General features: G+C 36.6%; 2 protein-coding genes across 6 annotated transcripts; one reads left to right on the top strand and one right to left on the bottom strand.

Moving 5' to 3' along the window:
- The first annotated feature begins 331 nt into the window (after positions 1 to 331).
- Positions 332 to 13,359, top strand: glmnb (glomulin, FKBP associated protein b). 5 transcript variants are annotated; one of them, XM_053499598.1, is made up of 18 exons: positions 332 to 540; positions 2,446 to 2,571; positions 3,987 to 4,097; positions 4,191 to 4,299; positions 4,607 to 4,859; positions 5,007 to 5,109; positions 5,189 to 5,343; positions 5,792 to 5,845; positions 5,943 to 5,973; positions 6,112 to 6,201; positions 7,856 to 7,897; positions 7,995 to 8,068; positions 8,174 to 8,258; positions 8,706 to 8,815; positions 12,183 to 12,240; positions 12,350 to 12,485; positions 12,696 to 12,787; positions 12,899 to 13,359. In XM_053499598.1, exons 1-18 carry the CDS (start codon positions 502 to 504, stop codon positions 12,980 to 12,982), a joined length of 1,752 nt encoding a protein of 583 aa, XP_053355573.1. In that variant the 5' UTR covers positions 332 to 501; the 3' UTR covers positions 12,983 to 13,359. The 5 variants fall into 5 exon arrangements, 3 of the variants coding, with proteins under 3 accessions (XP_053355573.1, XP_053355571.1, XP_053355572.1); XR_008360853.1 differs by lacking the exons at positions 12,696 to 12,787; positions 12,899 to 13,359 and adding an exon at positions 11,527 to 11,616 and having other exon boundaries at positions 12,350 to 12,426; XR_008360852.1 differs by lacking the exons at positions 12,696 to 12,787; positions 12,899 to 13,359 and adding an exon at positions 11,527 to 11,616 and having other exon boundaries at positions 12,354 to 12,381.
- On the bottom strand, positions 13,349 to 19,052 carry LOC128527220 (protein SPO16 homolog). Its single transcript, XM_053499600.1, has 6 exons — positions 19,019 to 19,052; positions 18,562 to 18,629; positions 18,316 to 18,409; positions 15,985 to 16,159; positions 15,783 to 15,861; positions 13,349 to 13,474 (listed from the first exon to the last, which is right to left on the bottom strand). Exons 2-6 carry the CDS (start codon positions 18,622 to 18,624, stop codon positions 13,355 to 13,357), a joined length of 531 nt encoding a protein of 176 aa, XP_053355575.1. The 5' UTR covers positions 18,625 to 18,629; positions 19,019 to 19,052; the 3' UTR covers positions 13,349 to 13,354.
- Between the last annotated feature and the right edge of the window lie 139 nt (positions 19,053 to 19,191).

The raw sequence follows: 19,191 nt of genomic DNA on the forward strand, positions 1-19,191 counted from the left end.
AGCAATCACGGATGTCTTTTCAATATTTGCATGGCATGACATGTTTAAATAACCAGTGTCTGAGACAACTAGTGTGAGTCAGTCTGTTCTGTATCATCTGTAATGACGGTCAGAAAAAAGCAAGACGTTGTCCAGAAATTAATTTAAAAAAATCGTGGACCTAAAAGTAGATTACTCAAATGATCAGGAAGAATATTTAAGGTCGAGTGCGTCTTCTCTCGAGCTTTCGAGAAACGTGTCCTGCTTGAGTGCATGTCAGATTTCTCCGGTGTAATCCTATTACCATACACTGTGCTTAATAAGAGCTTTACACAGTGAGCTCTCCATGCTGTCGTCCTTTTATACACTTCAGTCTCAACTTCATAGCTTCCTAGACTCTTTTGTGTATGTATCATTCTAAAAAATCTCTGTGATCAAAGAGCAGAGAGGGAGAGTAACTAATCCGGAGCTGATTGAGGCCGTTTGTGGGAGGGCAGGCTGTGGCAGGACAGATACTCAACAATGGCAGCAAATCAACTAGATGATGTAATTCAGAGATGGGTGAGTGAGCAGCAAATCACATGAAAGTAAAGGAATATGTCTTTACTGGCAGTTTTATAGAGATCAGTTCGAATTAAATGTTGTTAGAATTAAAATTGATTTATTATTATACAGTACGGTAAGTAACTGGTAATTGGTGGGTAATGAATTGGGAGGCAGTTAGAATGTAATAGATTAGAACGTGGTAATAAATCATTTCTTGTACATACTGTATCAAAAAACATTATACGTAATAATAAATTCAGCCTAATATAGTACTTGGTCCCATGGGGCAAAAGTTACCTAAAAATCAATACTTAATGATAAGCTATAGTGAAAATTAACACTGAAAATTAATATTCCGGATTTATGCATGAATATCATCAGTATACAAGCATAATGGGAAAATAGGTAAAAAAAGTTTACATCCTTCAGTAGATTAACTAGCAAGTCATCTATAATAATCTGATACAATAAAGTGCATTTTTGTATGGCATCTATTCTCATCTTTGTGATATTCAGATCATAACCAGATATAAACAAGTTTACGGAGCACATTTGGGTCAGCGGTAGCCCGTTGTTGGACTGCTTATCACAGCAGTATTTAAAATACTAAGTATTTGAGACTCACCCATCCAAATCATTAAATTCAGGTGTCCCAATCATGTCCATGGTAAAATTCGAGCACCCAGGCATGCAGACAATGTAAAGACAGTGCAATGTAAAGCATCGGATGCAGTGGTGTAAAGAATGTAGCCACTAGATTAGAGCAGTGGAGACGTGTTCTCTGGAGTGACGAATCACATCGGGTGGCGATGGCTTTTTGCAGGTCTTAACACACTTAAAAGCCAAACAGGTAGTGTGGTGTGCCGGATGGCGATGGCGCAGGGTGCTTGGACCCACTCATCATTGCTTTCAACTGTATTTAAGAATTAGATATTACTCAAGTTGTGAAGGCTGGCGAGCAAATATTTTTGCCAATATAGTGTATTTCTTTCCAAGAGTGGGGAGTATTTGTTGTCAACGTTTTCTCCTACACATGTAAGTCCTTTGCTATACAGTGAAAGTAGGGCTTTGTCATGAGAAAAGCACATGTCAGATATTATGAAAGTGCGATTGTAAAAAGTAGGGTATAGTCCATCCATATATCCATTGTCTATATCACTATGTCCTGTGTAGAGTCGAGGAAGGCCTGGAGCCTTTTAACACACAAGGATGGGTACACCCAGGATGAGGTGGCCACCTGTCTTAGGACACAAGCACCCACAATCTCCATGGGAAATTTAAAATCACCAATCAATCTTCACTGCTGGTCAATGCACTATGGAAGGTAACTGGAGGAAACCCACCAAGCATATGCATAACACATGCATAAAACTCCAGAAACACAGATCAGAGGGCAGATTCGAACCTCCAAGTTTTTATTATACATTTGTATTTTATGGGTAATCTTTGCCTTATGGCTATGGCACCAAGTACTGTACTACTGTATGAAAGCCACATCAACCATGGTGACATCACACAAAGGTTCAGTTCTACCAAGGACCATAAAAAAGTTCAGACTGGTAGCTAATGCCATGTTGGGGTATTATATGGATGGGGAATTAACAGCTTCATAAATTCTAGAGTAGAAACCAAATCACTTTCTTTTATTGTAATATGTATTTATTCAGTTGTTTATTTTTATTATTGTAATTATTATTGAATTATTGTAATTATCCATTGCTTACATTTTACTTATCACAACTGTTCCTACAACTGTGCTCTGTTGAAAATACCCAGGAATAGCAATCAATGTAACTGGATGTGCATTATTTTACAGTACAGTAAAAGTATCAAAGTACAGTAAAGTATCTCTTTAATCAAAGAATTCTTTAAAGAATAAGAATTTAAATAACAAGAAAACAAAACAAACTTCTGTTTCAGAGAAAAGCCCAGGTAAAAGATTTGAAACCAGAAGATCATGAACTTTTTCTGAACGTTGGTCAAATGTGCATTGTTCAGGGTGACAGTGCACAACTGCTTGATTTTATCAGCTGTGACAAAAATCAGGTGAATATGGAAGTTTCTGTTAATTGCAATGCTGACATGATTATGCAAAAGTCTTGCTTAAAAAGATTTGTATCAATCTCCTATGTACAGTACATTTTCACATGACTGCGAATAATGCATTTTGTCTGCTCAAAATCAAGAGACTTTAGAAGTGACCCCATGCCCGGCACATATCAGAAAAAAAAAAAAAATGATATAGAGCAGCTTTCCAATTTTAGATTCCCAAGACACTAGCAGTTACTACATCACTGTCTCAACTCTGCCATCATTCTGCCCCACTGAGGATGGTGAACCCCAGGAAGTAGTTGTTCCTACAAAACCATCACTTTGCTGTAATTCCTAACTGGCTGGCCTCTTTACCCCTTGGGTGTAAAAAAAAATGTAGTTTGGTGGAAAATCAGTCAGATTTCTCGCTCCACTGGTAGCCCTTAGACGAAGTGCTCCATTAAGTGCCCTTGCTTCACCCATTCCTTTTACTGTTCTCTTCATTTCCTACGAAGTCTCAGGAGCATTTGGGTTTATAACCAGAACTTAAAAGTCCATTCCATAGACCACTCTCTGTGTAGATTTGAAAATAAAATCAGTGTCAGATGTTTAGGTATAACAGTGAACAGGAAACATGGCTTCTATCATGCATGTACAAAGGGAAGTGAAATTTGAAATGTCTACTACAGAAAGCGAAAATCTCTGCACAAGGTGCATTAAACCACTTAACCCAGGGTTGTTGTGAGTTCAGTAAAAAAAAATATATGTATATTTCACTTCGGGGAATTCTGCTTTAATAAGGAAGGTTGGTGTAGTGCAGTCAGACATGAAGCAGAACTGCTGTTAGCACCCCGAAGTTGATTCATTTCCAGTTACTGTGCATCCTCATGAGGCAAGTTAATTCCTACTATTACTTACCTGAATGTCATAACAACTATAAACAGTTCTTGTTTCCTCACAAGCCTCTTTTATTCTCTTTCAATGTCTGTCGTGATTCAATGAGACAAAAAGGCTTGTCTTGTTACCCTGAAACCAGGAAGTGTAAAGATCGTTGTCCTGGAGACTATACTGTACTGCGGTGAAAAACTTACTGACTCTCAAATCTGACACTGGAGACTCCTTACACAAATGTTAAACTACATCTGACCAAAAAAAAGTAGTAACCTACTAATGATTAGACATTTTTCTTTGTCCAGTAAAATCATTTTCACTACTTTAGATTATGTCTTTGCCATGTCTTTACATGTCTCTGCGTGTTAACTGTCACTATAGAAACAGTAATGTATTTAAATAGGTACATTATATGTTAACGAGTTTCACATTTGAATTAAAGCCAGCTCAAAGAGATAGTGCTAGATTAATCACAAAGAAGATTCTGAACAAATGTCTGAAAATGATGTTTAACTGATCACTTGGCATTGTGCATTCAGGACATAGTAAGGTCAATGGGTAGTTGTCTCTTGGGGCCCCTGATTAAGGAGGTGGTGAGGAAAGAGAGGGATTCTGTGCACTGTCAGGCTGTGATCAAACACCTCTTACAGGTAAGTAACGCATACGTACAGCACAGTGATCGGAAGTGACTGATTTATAACGCTGTTTGATTTGTGGTTTGAAACACTGTTAGTCTCCTTTAGAGCTGCAGTTCGGACGAGGTTCTGAACGTCTTGCTCAGGCAAGTTGAGGAAACTGATCCTGATGTAATTGCAGACACCATCATTCTGCTTATGCAACATATTCAACCAGGTATTCAAGCACTTGTTGCAGCTAAATTTTTAATTATTCACAGATCTAGCAGTTTCAAGCATGATTGTTTCATATCTTTGACAAACATTAGTGCAGGCAGGTTTCCCAATTCCGAAATAACATCAAGATCTTTGAACTATTGACAGAAAACCTTTCAGTGATAACCGTCTTACAGTGACTAGACAAAAGACCATGAACTTTACCGGTTCGAAAACACGTACACAGGAAATGATAGCAGGTGCCTCCCCCTGCAGTCCCCAGACGTAATTACAGCTCTGATATGTCTGATATTAACCCCCTCACACAGTGCTGATGAGGCTTGGTGATTCAAAGCCTGTCATGTTGAGCCTGGCCCTAGATGCTCTGCACAGACAGATCTCGAAGCTGCCGGTACCATACATGCGCAAACAGGAAGAGGAAGACGAGCACGGTCTCGGTTGCTGCTGCGCTGCTTTGCTGACCTTTGTGCAGCCATTTGTGCAGGAAGTCAAACGACAAGATTTAAAGAGTCCACTGACAGACACATATCATGCAAGACTGAAGACTGTGCTTCTGAAATTGTAGGTTTTCATAACTTTTTTTATTAGAATATTCAGAATAAATGATCATAATAAAAAATGTGTGCTGTTTTTCGCGTATCCACCCTCTTTGAATGAAACAAGCTACTAGTTTTCTGTAGTGTCACTTCATATTCATTTTGTTTGTAGTTGCATGGAGAGTCTGAGGGAACCTCTCCTTGAAGCTCAGCTTGATAGGGAGGCTCACACATCACAAAACTCCCAATTATGGATCTTTGCCACAGGGATTATGGTGAGCTATACAAAATGTGTCCACAGAAAAAAAAAAGCAATGGGCTTTCTACTTTCTTCATTCATGCCTCTCATTGTAGACTACTCTATCAGATATCAATGAGCCTCTGCCCAAACTCCTGTTCTACTACCCTTTGAGAAGGAAGGAAGATGAATTGGCCGAATCAAAGGCTTCCTTGGCCTACCTGCTCTTTGTCCAGCATATTGCAATTGACTTGTTCCCTGCTGTCTTCAGGTAGGATGCAATTAAAAAAAAAAAAAAAAAAAAAAAAAATATATATATATATATATATATATATATATATATTATAATGCATCTACTGTATATGTTCAGTTTACTATACTTAAAAACACAGTCCCAGTCACTCTGGAATAGGGTCAGTCTGAACTTATCAGACCACATGAGTTTTTTCCACTGGTTTAAGTCCAATCTAAGCTTTTTTATGTTTTGTCTCACGAAGAAGTGCTTTTCTTATGGCTGTACAGATGTTTAATCCCAAATCTGTTACTTCTCATGACATTGTTTGCATGGAAATATTTTTGCTTACCTGCTAAACATACTGTACCTTTGACTTCTACTTTTGATTTTTTTTAAATGCGCATTTACGTGGACAATTCTTTTCATGATAAACATGACATATTGTTTAAAACCTTTTGTAACTAATTTTATTTTTCACTTTTAGCCCAGGGTTTGTTCTGCAATGCAACGTGCAGTACATCAGCATTTTATTGAGCAGGTAATTTGGTAAAAAGTCTTTTTTTCCCACATTTTTTGTGTAACAAAGGCTTGTCTTATGTTACACTAAATAATCTGGTTGTGCTTTTCTCCTACAGAAAAGATGAAGCATGGATCTTGAAAGGTTTGGTAAGATGAGGTCATAATGCAGCAGTGCAGATTATACTAACTTGTCAGCGTAACATCCTGTGTGATCAGCGATGATGGTGATGAGGTGATAAATGAGTTTATAATGTATCTCACTTTGACTCTTTCTGACTCGGATAGGATTTGTATGTTAAAATCTTGACGGGAGTTTCAGACAACAGTCTTACAGTTGAGTTGCTAGAGCAGAAGATTTTTCATACAGTCACACAAGTAAGACAATCACTGCACATCATTATAAAACACAATATATTTAAACACCCTTGGGGGGTTTTAAACACTGAGTGTTTACTGTGAATGTTGTTTGGTAGGTGCGCAGATTTTCGGAATAATTCTGGCTGGATTTTTTTGGGATTTTTTGGGATTTTTTTGGGATTTTTTTGAGTAATTTTGAATTTTTTTTAAACCCGCATCACTACTTTCAATAATTAACACATACAGTACACTACGGTATATTGGCAAAAGTATACGCTTGCCTGCCTTCACATGCATAAGAACTTGAGTATCATCCAATTCTATTTGGTTTTGGCCCCGCCCCCTTTGCAGTTATAACATCTTCAACTCATCTGGGAAGGCTTTCCACTTTAGAAGTGTGTTCAAGAGATTTTTTGGCCATTCTAAGGGCAGACACTGATGTTGGATGAGAAGGCCCGGTTTGCAATCTCTGCTCAAATTCATCCCTAAGGTGTTCTATCGGGTTGATGTCAGGACTCACCTGTGCAATAATGTCAAGTTCTTCCACACCAAACTCACTCATCATGTTTTTATAGACCTTGCTTTGTGCACTGGTGTGCAGTCATATTAAAACAAGAAGTTGCCCAAACTGTTGCCATAATTTTGGGAGCATGAAATTGTTTAAAATGTCTTGGAATGCTGAAGCATTAGGAGGCCCTTTCAGTGGAACTAATGTGCCGAGTCTAACTCCTGAAAAACAACCTCACGTCATAACCCCTCACTCATCCAAACTTGGCACTAAAGTCAGACAAGTAGACTCTCCTGGCAACCGCCAAACCCAGACTCGTCCATCAGATTGGCAGAAAGAGAAGCATGAACTCTAGAGAACACATCTCCACCACTCCAGTGGCGACATGCTCTACACTACTGCATCTGATGCTTGGCATTGCACTTGGTGATGTAAGCTGCTTGGCCATATGAACCCATTCCATGTAGCTCTCTACACACTGTTCTTCAGCTAATCTGAAGGCCACATGAAGTTTGGACATCTGTTACTATTAACCCTGCAGAAAGTTGCCGACCTCTGTGCACGACTGTATGCGTCTCACCATCCGCTGTCCGCGCTCTGTGATTTCCCGTGGCCTACCACTTCTTGGCTGAGTTGCTGTCGTTCCCAATGGCTTTCATTTGTTATAATACCACTAACATTTGAGTGTGGAATATTTAATAGTGAGGAATGCTTGGACTTACCGCACATGGACCAGACTGGAATTCACTGAGCTCCACTGAGCTACCAAAGAAACTTTTTAATCAATTAATGATTGAACAGTTGACTAATTGATATCAATTAATGACAAAGTAAACCTAATGATGATTGACATATAATGAATGTTGTGTTGAGTTACAATAGTAAGACATAAAAAAAATCTACAATAACAACAACAAGAAACTAAAACTTAGATAAATGTCACTTTAAAGAAGGCTTCACCATATCAATAATGAATCATATTTAAATATGTCTTAACACATTGTAAAACCTCACTCTAGACCTTTTTCAGTACAAATGTAATATTCTCGGTTAGTGGATTGTTTCTAAACCCAAGATGTTTTAAAACACTGAGTTTTATATAAAAGTAATAAGTAAACATTTTATAATCTATTTATGTATCTGTTTTTGCTTTTTATGATATAGAACCTAATTCAAATCATGACTGACTGTCCTATCCAGCACTTGGTAAGTGTAGTGTGATCGCTGCTTAATTGTTATACCACGTGTTTCATTGATGGCTGAGAAATTCACAAATGTATTAATTCCTGTCTTGCCTTTTCAGAGATCAAAAGCTCTTGTGGTGTTTCAGCTTTTTATCGAGAAACTAAATGGGGAAACAAAGCATAAATTCTTCAGGTATTTCTAAAATTCAACTTTCTCTGCACATATAGTCACATAGTGTTTGAAACTATATGCTGAAGCAAAGTAAACTGAATAATAGTACATATTCTACACTTCCAGATGCACAATGAAAACCAGTCAGCATGCAGGGGTGGAAAGTGTCATTCTCACAAACATCAGAAATCAAGTGGAGCATTCAAGCAAGGTCAGATTCAGGTCATTTCTGATGAGTCAAAATCAGAGTTCATTCTAAAATTCGAAATAGAAAATCTAATAGATTTATAAAGTAATAAGAAACAATGGAGCTTTCTAGATTACAAAGATTTCATAACGGTCTTGGACAAGCAAAAAATGAATACCCTAAAATCATTCATTTATTCACTTTACAATAAACTTCTGATATATTTGTATCCTTTATATATCTGTAATCCTTTGCATTTCTTTACTTCTACATTTGTCAGATGTACTTGAGCAACATACCAACAAGCTAACGCCTTCTCATAAGCTGACACTAAGCACGTTAATATGCAAATAGGAAGGGACCCTTTTTTTTTTCTTTTTTTTTTACAAAAACAAAACCATATTGAATACATTGCATGATTTGGGCTACATTTCCTGCTCTACCATGATCTGATATCTACTGTATTTGTAGTCAGAACAGATGGACAGCTGGTTTAAGGGGACATTACTGATAGTACTTCTGAGGGACACGCTGAGTTTACATCAAGGCCCAGAGACGGACTTACTGCATGGAATGGACAGGTGCGAAAGTTAAAGGCTTGTTTCCTGAATGCTTTTTCAATCATTTTAAATGCCAATCTAATCATATTTTTCAAATATAGGACATAAACTATGGCTTTTCACATAAGATTTATTTGTGTTATAAAGATATAATAAGGTGTGATGAGATGTGCAATACAAACCTTGGCCTTCCACAATTAAGAGTGTTGGAATGAGACCAACTACAGTACCATCAATTACCACTTGTTAAAACGACCACTTGTCTAGGCTTTAACAATAATATTAGATTTCTCAATTCAATTCAATTTTATTTATATAGCGCTTTTAACAATGGTCATTGTCTCAAAGCAGCTTCACAAAAATGAAAGATTTTTTTAGAAAAGAAAATATTTGGAAGTGTGTATGTGAGAGAAAAATGTGTCTAGATAATAATGAGACGAATGAATGAATGATGAATGAAATGTCTCTGATGAGTTAGCCAAGGGTGACGGCGACGGTGGCAAGGAAAAACTCCCTGAGATGGCAATAGGAAGAAAACTTGAGAGGAACCAGACTCAACAGGGAACCCATCCTCATTTGGGTGATAACAGATAGAGATGATATAACATCATGTGTGTTATGCAGCTGAAAGTTTAATATAACAGAAGTTATTTAAATTCACATGAAGTTCAGTTCAGCACAGGGAGTCAGTAGGTGCAGAGGGCAGATGGGGTCTGGATCACTGGGAGCACAGGAGCATCATGTGTAGCTCCAACTATAATAAAGCAGAATCCTGGAGCTGGAGCTGGTCCTTCTCTGGATGCCTCAGGATCCTCACAGGGTTGGCCTTTGTCTACTGAAGCTGGTACAATCTCTAGATACCTCGGGATGGGTAGAAAAGTACAGAACAGATGGAGAGAATTAGCGTAGTTGCCATTCAGGATAGGTGTACTGGAGTATGAGGTTATGGGATGATTTACGTGTATGCCAGGTTAAAGAGATGCGTCTTGAGTCTACTTTTAAACTGGGAAACTGTGTCTGAGCCCCGAACACTGTCTGGAAGGCTATTTCAAAGCTTTGGACCTAAATATGAAAATGCCCTTCCCCCTTTTGTAGATTTTAAAATTCTGGGAACTACCAGAAGTCCAGAGTTTTGTGATCTACCGAGACTGGTTAGGTATGTGGGAGCTAAACCATTTAAGGCCTTGTATGTAAGTAGTACTATTTTGTAATGAATTCTAAGCTGAACAGGTAGCCAGTGCAGGGATGATAATATTGGGGTTATATGACCATATTTTCTGGATCTAGTGAGAACCCTGGCGGCTGCATTTTGGACTAACTGTAGCTTGTTAATTGGGATGCAGGACAACCACCTAGTAATGCATTACAATAGTCCAGTCTGGAGGTCATGAATGCATGAACTAAATAATTATCATCAATTATTATTATACACAATAATTTATTTTATGATTTAAAATGTTATTGTTAATTTCATTTTTCTTAACCTACACATCAGTCTAAATAATCTGATTGTGACTAGCTGAGACATGCATTTTTTATTACTTTGACAAAAATCCCTTGCATGGCCGAAGAGTTAAATGATTGGGCTGCATGAAGATTTAATAAAACCTCGAACGTTAGTGCTGAACTGTCAACATGGTTGTGGTCAGAAAAAAATCATGAATGGAGATGACTTAAACACTTGGTGAAGGTACATAGTAAAAGTTCTACAGTAAAAACCAGAACTATGTTTAATAGTGAAAGTAAGAGCATTTCCATACAGTACATAAACACTGAGATGAAAACTCCCAGAACTCAGACTAGATGGGTGTGTGCCCATAAGAAAACTACTCTGTAGTGAGACTAACCAGATAACCGGCTTCAGTTTGCTAGGGAGCATAAAGATTAAACTTTGGAGCAATGGACAAAGTCATGTGACCCTTGGTACAGTATATTATGGTAAAAAGGGAAGCACATGAAGTGGTGCCTCGGACATAGTGGCCACTGTACAAGCCTCTGGAGCCAGTGTTTTGTATGATCTGGGGTTGCTTTAGTTGGTCAGGTATAATCTCTGTAATATTATGTGACAACAGAATGTGGTTAGCACTGTGCCCTTCCACCTCCAGGGTCCAGGTTCAATTCTCACCTCGGTCTGTGTGCATGGAGTTTGGGATGTCTGGTTTCTTCTCATAGAACAATGACACTCAGAATAGTATAATTTGCGGCCCCCAATATTTATGTACTGTGTGCTTTGCGATGAATTGGCACCCTATCCAAGGTGTACCTCACCTTGTGCCCTACGTCTCCTGGGATAGGCTCCAGGTCCATCACGACCCTGTATACAGGATAAAGTGGTAAAGACAATAAATGAGATAATAATGATGAAGTTAAAGGACAATGTACGAATGCTTACCCTGCACCTAACCCTAACCTTTCTTGTCTTTATTACCAATAAATTCATGGGAATTATTGCAAATTTACATTTGAATTCATGTTCAGAATCAGTGTAGTAATGTAACGATATCTAATAACAAATAGCAATTTGTATTTAACCACTTTCTTGTCAAGCTATAGTTAGAATTACGGAATAATAAGTACTGCAATGTAAAATATCAGAGTCGATATGCTAATTTGTAAAACCAGAGACTTAAATTGGAAGGCATAATCCGTGCATGCCACCTGCTTCTACCTTGAGAGATGTTTTATTCACATGATATCATTTACCCCTGACAATTATTTATTGATGATTCTAGGAAAATAGCCATGATCCTGCAGCACAGAGCATATGGCAGGCAGGTGGACACCGTAGGGCAGATCCTGTGTCATTCCTAAATAAGACCAGAGTGAGTGATTGACATGGAGTGCTCTAAATAGTTTGTCTTTGATTAATTACTTTAACCTTTGGCCGATTTGGGTGCAACATGTGATTTCAAATATGTTATTTCTGAAATCTGGCAAACAAGCAAAGTAACCAACAGTTAGGGTGAGTCTCAGCCCATGGCAGCCTCATATTGTTGTTTTTGCTTAAAATGAATGAAATCTTATGTTTCAATCCATTCCACTCCCAGGATGTTTTTTTTTCTTCCCCACACTATTCTATGTAAACTCTAAAGAATGTAGAGTGTAAAAATCCAAGGAGAGCAGAAGTTTATGAAACAATCAAACCAGCCCACATGGCACCAACAACCATGCCACGGTTAAACTCATGAAGATGATATATACATATTTTTTTACCTTGATGTTTAATGCAATCGTTAACTAAAGCCCTAAACCTGTATCTCTGTGGTTTTATCCGCTGCACTGCTGTCATACCTGGCTGGTTGGATAACTGCATAAAGTGCAGAAATTCTTCTTAAAGTGACAGATGAGTGCACAGTACATGTTTAACTCCTTTTTTCCTATATCATAGGGTCATGGTGTCTCTAAATCTTCTAAGATATCTGCTCATTAGAGAAAGAAACAAACCTGTAAGTCTGTACTTTATAAATATCCCCAAATATACTGTACATTTGTAAAACTTAAAACTAAGCACTCGGACTATGATGATCAATGTATTACTGATGTATTACTTTCCAGACAGGTATTTGGGCAGACCTTTGTAACATTGCTGAGAGCTACTTAAAAATACTGCGTGTGTGTCTCAGCATGTCAAAATCATACTATGGGTCTGAACTTAAGAGACATCATGAGGACAGAAAGCTTAAAGTTAAGGGTAAGAGATTTTTACATTTAACCTAAATCTAAAATATAATTATTGTTTAAACTGTTGCTAAATGATGTTTCCGGTGGTTATTGGTTTGCACGTTTGGTGGCACTGCTATTTGAAAAGCATGCTATTCTACTTTATTATAAAGTCTTTCACATAATAATAATAATAATAATAATAATAAACGTTTTTCTCCAAACATTTTTCACCCTTTAGAATTGAAAGAAGTCTTAGGAAAGAAATCAGTTCAACCCATGATTTTGAAGAACAAACCACTGAGTGAGATGCCCTCTGAGGCACAGGAAAAGGTAAATAATCTGTCTCCTTATATCCTACTGTAGTAATCTTTGCATACTGAGTTAAAATTAGTAATGCCTTAATATAACAAATTAACATAATTTTTTAAATGTAATTAATAGGTACTACAGTGTGCACTGGTTACATATGATCTGATGGAGAGTCTCATCATCCGAATAGAAGAAATCCAAGAGGAGAGAGTATAACGTGACACACACACACAACATGTGTGATCAATGTGATGTACTGTCTGGCTTAACTTGTTAACTTAAAATCTTATTTCACCTTTCTTGGAAAATAAGACTACTCAAATCAGGATTTGCCAAGAATAAGCTGTTTACTTACACCAAGGAAAACACACATGAATTATACATATTACAGAATATTGTGCATGCACTGTTAAATAAAAGTATTTGCAGATGCTGTATGAGAAAATAGACTGGAGGTAAAATAGTCTGCAGTTATTAATATGTTGATGTAGAAGTGGGCTGTGTGGCCTGTGTTTGTGCTGTTGCTGCTTTTATCTTTAAATGAAACTCGGGGCTCTATTTGTTGGATTCAAATAAAGGTGATTAAAATTAAATAGCCTTAAAAATGTCTGTTTTCTTCAACAAAGTTTTAAGGCTTTTTTGGATGATGTGAGCTCGAGCTGAATGCATCCGCTCCCGCACGCTGTCCACTTGTGGCTTACTGGTGGCCTGCAAAACAGAACTGCACTTTGAGCTCGGACAACCTTATAATAAAACCAGCATGATTATTTGACAAATACACTTATAACGTTATTGGTGTTAGGAGGCAGAAGAATGTTTTATTTTTTTTTTTATTAACTAATGGTTTAATTTAATAAATACAAGTTTAATACAAGTTTATCTGATTATGTACGATCACTCACATTGTGTTGCTAGAGAAAGCTAACATTAAGAGGTTTAGCAACTCCTACACACTCACTCCGTAGGTGGAGGATGTGACTGAATTAGGTATCAAGACTAAACATCCCTGTACTGTTTTATACCACAAACTGATAAGTCTGTGAAGCCACAGCTCATCTATTAAATTAAGTCTTGTACATGTTCATTCAAGACAAAGTTATAGGTTTCTAATTATTTACACTCTCAGTTTCTCTTTAGCCACATCTTGCTGGTTTGGCTACTTTAGTTATTAGAGTTTGTTATCTAGATAATTAAGGTGGTAACCTGAGCTTACACAGTAAAGTTTGCACAATAAATGCTACTGATGCTCTTCTCATTACTCAACAGATATGATGATATGCATCATCATTCAGGCGCTTAACGTTATTCCTCCTAGTTCTCTAATTTCGAATTAATGTTAGGTAGCGTGACAAAACTTTAGACACATATCTATGAACACAACACACAATGCTGATGTGAAGTGTGCACAATAAACAAAGCATTTTTTTCTGTCTGATTCTTTTATCTTATCTTTTTAACTAAATTTCCTTTTGAAAGTTTTTTACTTGCAAAAAAACCTAGTATGCAAAATAACTTCAAGTTTAGGCATTTGGCAGAAGTTAGAGCCATCACTCATTTTGGTAGCTGATGCCTCCAAGTTTCTGTTGTTTTGCCTCCAGCAAACACTGCGCCATGCAGTAATTGACCAGGGTCTAAAAATGTAACTTAGCGTCTAAAAATTATATCTTTCTTTTTTTTTTTTTTTTTTACAGTAGAGTCTTGCATTAATTACACATAAAATGTCATCCTAAAAACTTCAATTTGCCTAAACAATTAACACAAAAAATTGCTGTCTGTTTAATGTTGGTATTGAACACACAAATTCATTATTTAAAGGGCTGGAGAAATAAAAGTGTGTATTAAATATTAAAGAAGTACAGGTAAACTTTAGATTGCGAGCATAATTCGTTAAAACAGAAAATATGCTGGTAATCCAAAGCACTCATACATTAAAGAGAATTTCCTCACAAGAACTAATGCAAACTCAAATGATTTGTCCCAAAAATCATATTCATAAAAATATTCTTATAAAAATAATGAATACAAAATGTAAAGTAAAAATAAAACAAATTAACCTACACTTTACCTTTGAAAACAGTCGTGAGTGGTGTGAAAGAGATGAGAGAGGAGAGAAGGAAGGGGGGGGGGGTTGTGTAGGAAGACTTTTTTACACACACACATACACACAAACAAACAGAATTTGCTCTCTGCTTGAACCTTTTTTGTGTGCCTTTAACAAGGAGCCTTCTAATGACACTTTTGAGGATTTCATTGCAAAAATTGTGACATTGCATTGTCATTAAACAGATTCATCACTGGGTCAGTTGTGATCATGTGATGCTCGGTAGATACTCATAGTGCGGTAAACTGTAGTGCAAAACCTCGTTCTTTAGTTAAAATCTATTAACTAAATAGGGGGGGGGATAATGAAAAGAAATACAAAGCAAGCATGTCTTTAAACCTGTCTAGAATTTTGTTTAAATAATAATAATAATAATAATTATTATTATTATTATTATTATTATTATTATTATTATTATTATTTTTATTATTATTATTATTATTATTATTATTATTATGTTATTTTATTTTCTTTTTTTGCCAGAAGTGGTCCACATTCAGGTGCTATCTGGGCTCACAACAGCAGTAGTCTTACTCCTTAGATCCATATTGCTGGGATTTATTTACCAGTAATATTTACTATATCAGATTGGGTTTTGGCTCTGACTTAGGCCATTTAGAAACACAAAATTTCTTCTATTTAAACCTTTCTGTTGTTGATATTCGTAATATTTCGCACGGCTGGTGATTTCAGGCAACAGCTCTCTATCCTGACAATTTATGCTAGGCTTTAATAATAAAAATAAAACAATATCTAACATTTTATCATAAAGCTGTTTGCCTGACCAGTTAACTGAGAGGAGTGTTGTATGAGCATAATAAAAAAATATCATACTACCTAATGTAAAAATATATTTATATTTTAATTAAGTCATAAAAGATGTAAGTAAGTGTGAGGCAGGGTGATGTTACTTACTTTAGCGATGGTCAGCATTCCTGTCACAGCATCCATGTTACTAATGACTGGTAAGACTTTGAGATTACTGCCAAAGAATCTGACAGAGAAATCAGAATGCAGCCGATGATACGTGTACTCAGTATGACTAATGATTCATTTCATTATGTTATATAATACTCATAGGAGTTTTTTTTTTTATGATTGAGGGCATACTATGCACCTGTGCTGCACTGCAGACACAATCTCCAGTTCTTTTGTGCCACATGTTGATGTCTGGAGCAAAAAAAAGCTGTTTCTGTGGACTTGGATGAACTTTCCAATCCTCTGAAAAAAATTGTCTTCAGGATCAGCCTTTTCAGGAAACTCATCTGGGCTGATCAGCAAGAACGCCACACCTGTACATGAAATTCAAAATCACATCAGGTTAAAGAAAAAATTATCAGAAACAAACATTTTGAACTATAACAATATAGCGTGTACAAGCAATATTCAGGAATTTACAAAACTTGTGCAACTTTTAAAAAAAATATATATATATATCCACAGACCTCTTAGCACAAATTCATTGTACAAGTATAGTATGTTTAAATGCATTTAAATATTTGGTCCATCAGTAAACATTTACAATTTCTTATTTTTTATTTTTATAAATGTGCAAAAAAATTTTAATTACTAAATTTTCATCTCACATCTCACATTTTATGGAAATTGTTACTAGATTTAAATACAGTAACTTAACGATGAGTTGTGATTTCAACTATTAAAACAAAATAAAAGAAAATAAAATCGGAGGTTTCCGGACCCTACTTTGAGGATTTTTTATTTCTCAAATAGTTCCATTTTCAGTTCAGTTTTAAAACAATGTTTTTTGCTTGTTCAGCCACACAGTGTCCTACGAACATAACAAAGCATCCAAGTTAATGCATGAACCATCAAGAAACAGGGACAAATGATGAACAGGCCGGTGATTAGTATATTGGTGATGTAAATGCTGAGTGGTAGGAACAGATGAAAGGGGAAATGAGGTTGCTGTTGAGGTTGTTACATAAAAAATGAATGAGCTGCTGTTAATCTGTAATTTTTGAAGCTGGCAACCCTAAATCAGGGGTCAGCAACCTTAAACACTCAAATAGACAAAAGGAAAACATTGGGAGCCACAAAACTCTATGTCTTTTTGAATCATACGTGTATTTCTGAAATAAAAAGCTAAACTTAAATTATACACCTGCAGCAAACCAAAAAAAATGCTATCTGCTTCTGCGTGCCGTCATCCTTTTATAACGTGTACTGGAGCGTGCAGTCAGCTGTCAAACTGAATAAAACCTGGTCTTGAATAGCTCAATAAATCAAGTGTTGGCGGCTGTCGCCGGCGGTGTTTATGACCGACAAAAGACAAAAAAAACACGTTTTATCTTAATGTCACAAGATTACCATAATCTTCAAATTTATAATTACATTTAAGAAACTGACAATAAATAAATGTATTTAAAAAATACATTTAAATAAAATAGTTATTATTAATTTTCCAAAGCCACAGGGAGCCGCAGAAGAGCGATGAAAGAGTCACATGTGGCTCCAGAGCCGCGGGTTGCCGACCCCTGATTTAAATGAACCACTTTTCAGGCTTTTTCGAGTAAATTCGGGTTTACTTCCCTGAGATGGTCTTCATGAGAGTCAGTATGGTGCTTGCAAATGCACTTCACAATACATTAATTGCAAGAACTGTTCCAGAACAGCTGACCTTTGTGTCATTAAATAACAAATGACTGTTGTTGTTACTTAATGATCTATTGCTACAGTATTGTTTTAGAATGTAGATAATAAACCCAAATTTATTTTTGTACTGTGCATATACTGAACACTGATGATGGTTGACTGTGATCATCTCTATAACTGTAGTCTATCATCCTGAACTTCACTTGGGGAATTATTTGTTTAGGGTGTCTTCTCGCTATGGAATGTCTTAACAAGCCCTTTGGGGATGAGTGTGTTAAAGCAGGAAGATACAATATATGGACAAAAGTATTTGGCCAAACCTGGTAATTATTGAATTCAGGTGTTTGAGTCAGGCCCCTTATCCTCAGTTAAGGGCAATTTTAAGCTTCAGCATATCATATCATCTTAGTAATTTTATGCTTCCAACTGTGTGACTGTGCCCCAGTGCACAAAGCAAGGACTTTAAAGACATGGTTTGATGAGTTTGTTGTGGAAGAACTTGACTGGCTCACACAGAGCCCTGACCTCAAACCCATCGAGCACCTTTGGGATGAACTGGAACGGAGATTGTGAGCCAGGCCTTCTCGTCCAACATACCTGACCTCATAAATGCTCTACAGAATGAATGGGGACGAATTCACAGAAACACAGAAACACGCCATAATTTTGTGGACGGCCTTCCAAGAAGAGTGGAAGCTGTTATAGCTGCAAAATGGGGACCAACTCCATATCAAAGTATATGTATTTGGATACAACGTCATTGGAGGTTTGGCCATATACTTTTGTTATATAGTGTGTGTCTGACTGATGCTCTTTATCTTGGCTTTAATTTTACCTGAGAGAGGAAAGACCAGTGTACCGGCTTCAATACTGTCTGAGTACCGAACTAGGTGCTGCTGTGCTGAAAGCAGCACTGAAATCTCATTATTCTGACAAGACAACACAATAAATTAACGTTAGATAAAACATTTGTCTTAAATATAAGCTTTGAAACAGGAAACATCTGGGTGAAGGAGACAAACTCAAGGAAAAGTTGGTTAGTTAGCAACCAGCTAATGATGAGTGAGTCGGCTCTGTGCACCTGAAGGGAAGAGCTGACAATAACAGTTGTCTTCCACACAGTCTCTGTGTCGTTATCCGCCATTTAATCTGCACAAGTCATACAGAAATCTTAATTAAAAAAATATTAATGCTAAAAATATATGTATATATCTATATCTGTCAACATTTTTTTGTCAATTTTATTTTACATTTTACTAGGACTTATACAAAACTTCACCAGATCGCTCTCTACCCCTACAATAACCTCATGACCAGGATACAACTGTTACTAAAGGTGAATAAATGCGTAAATGTATATACTTATGCTCTGAGATGGAATATTGCTATGCACAGAGTTTTACAAGCGAAATCATTAAAACATCAAACACAAGATGTTCAGTAAAGCCCAGAACTGATACGAACCAGTGGCGCCATCTGGCGGTTTACCATAAAAATTCAACATGTCGTTCCATAATCCTGTACAGTAAATTCTTCACCTGTTAATTATTCTTTTTCAACACAATATTCGCTGGCAGTTTGTTAAAAAAAAAAATACTTGTTAATTAAAATGATAACCATTAAAATCAGTTACCGCTACACTAGCTATATTGACTATGATATTTATAGAATAAAATATCACTTACTTTTGACATGCTATTGTGAAATAACG

Source organism: Clarias gariepinus, chromosome 6 (genome assembly GCF_024256425.1).
Source record: "Clarias gariepinus isolate MV-2021 ecotype Netherlands chromosome 6, CGAR_prim_01v2, whole genome shotgun sequence".
NCBI classification, from domain to species: Eukaryota; Metazoa; Chordata; class Actinopteri; order Siluriformes; family Clariidae; genus Clarias; species Clarias gariepinus.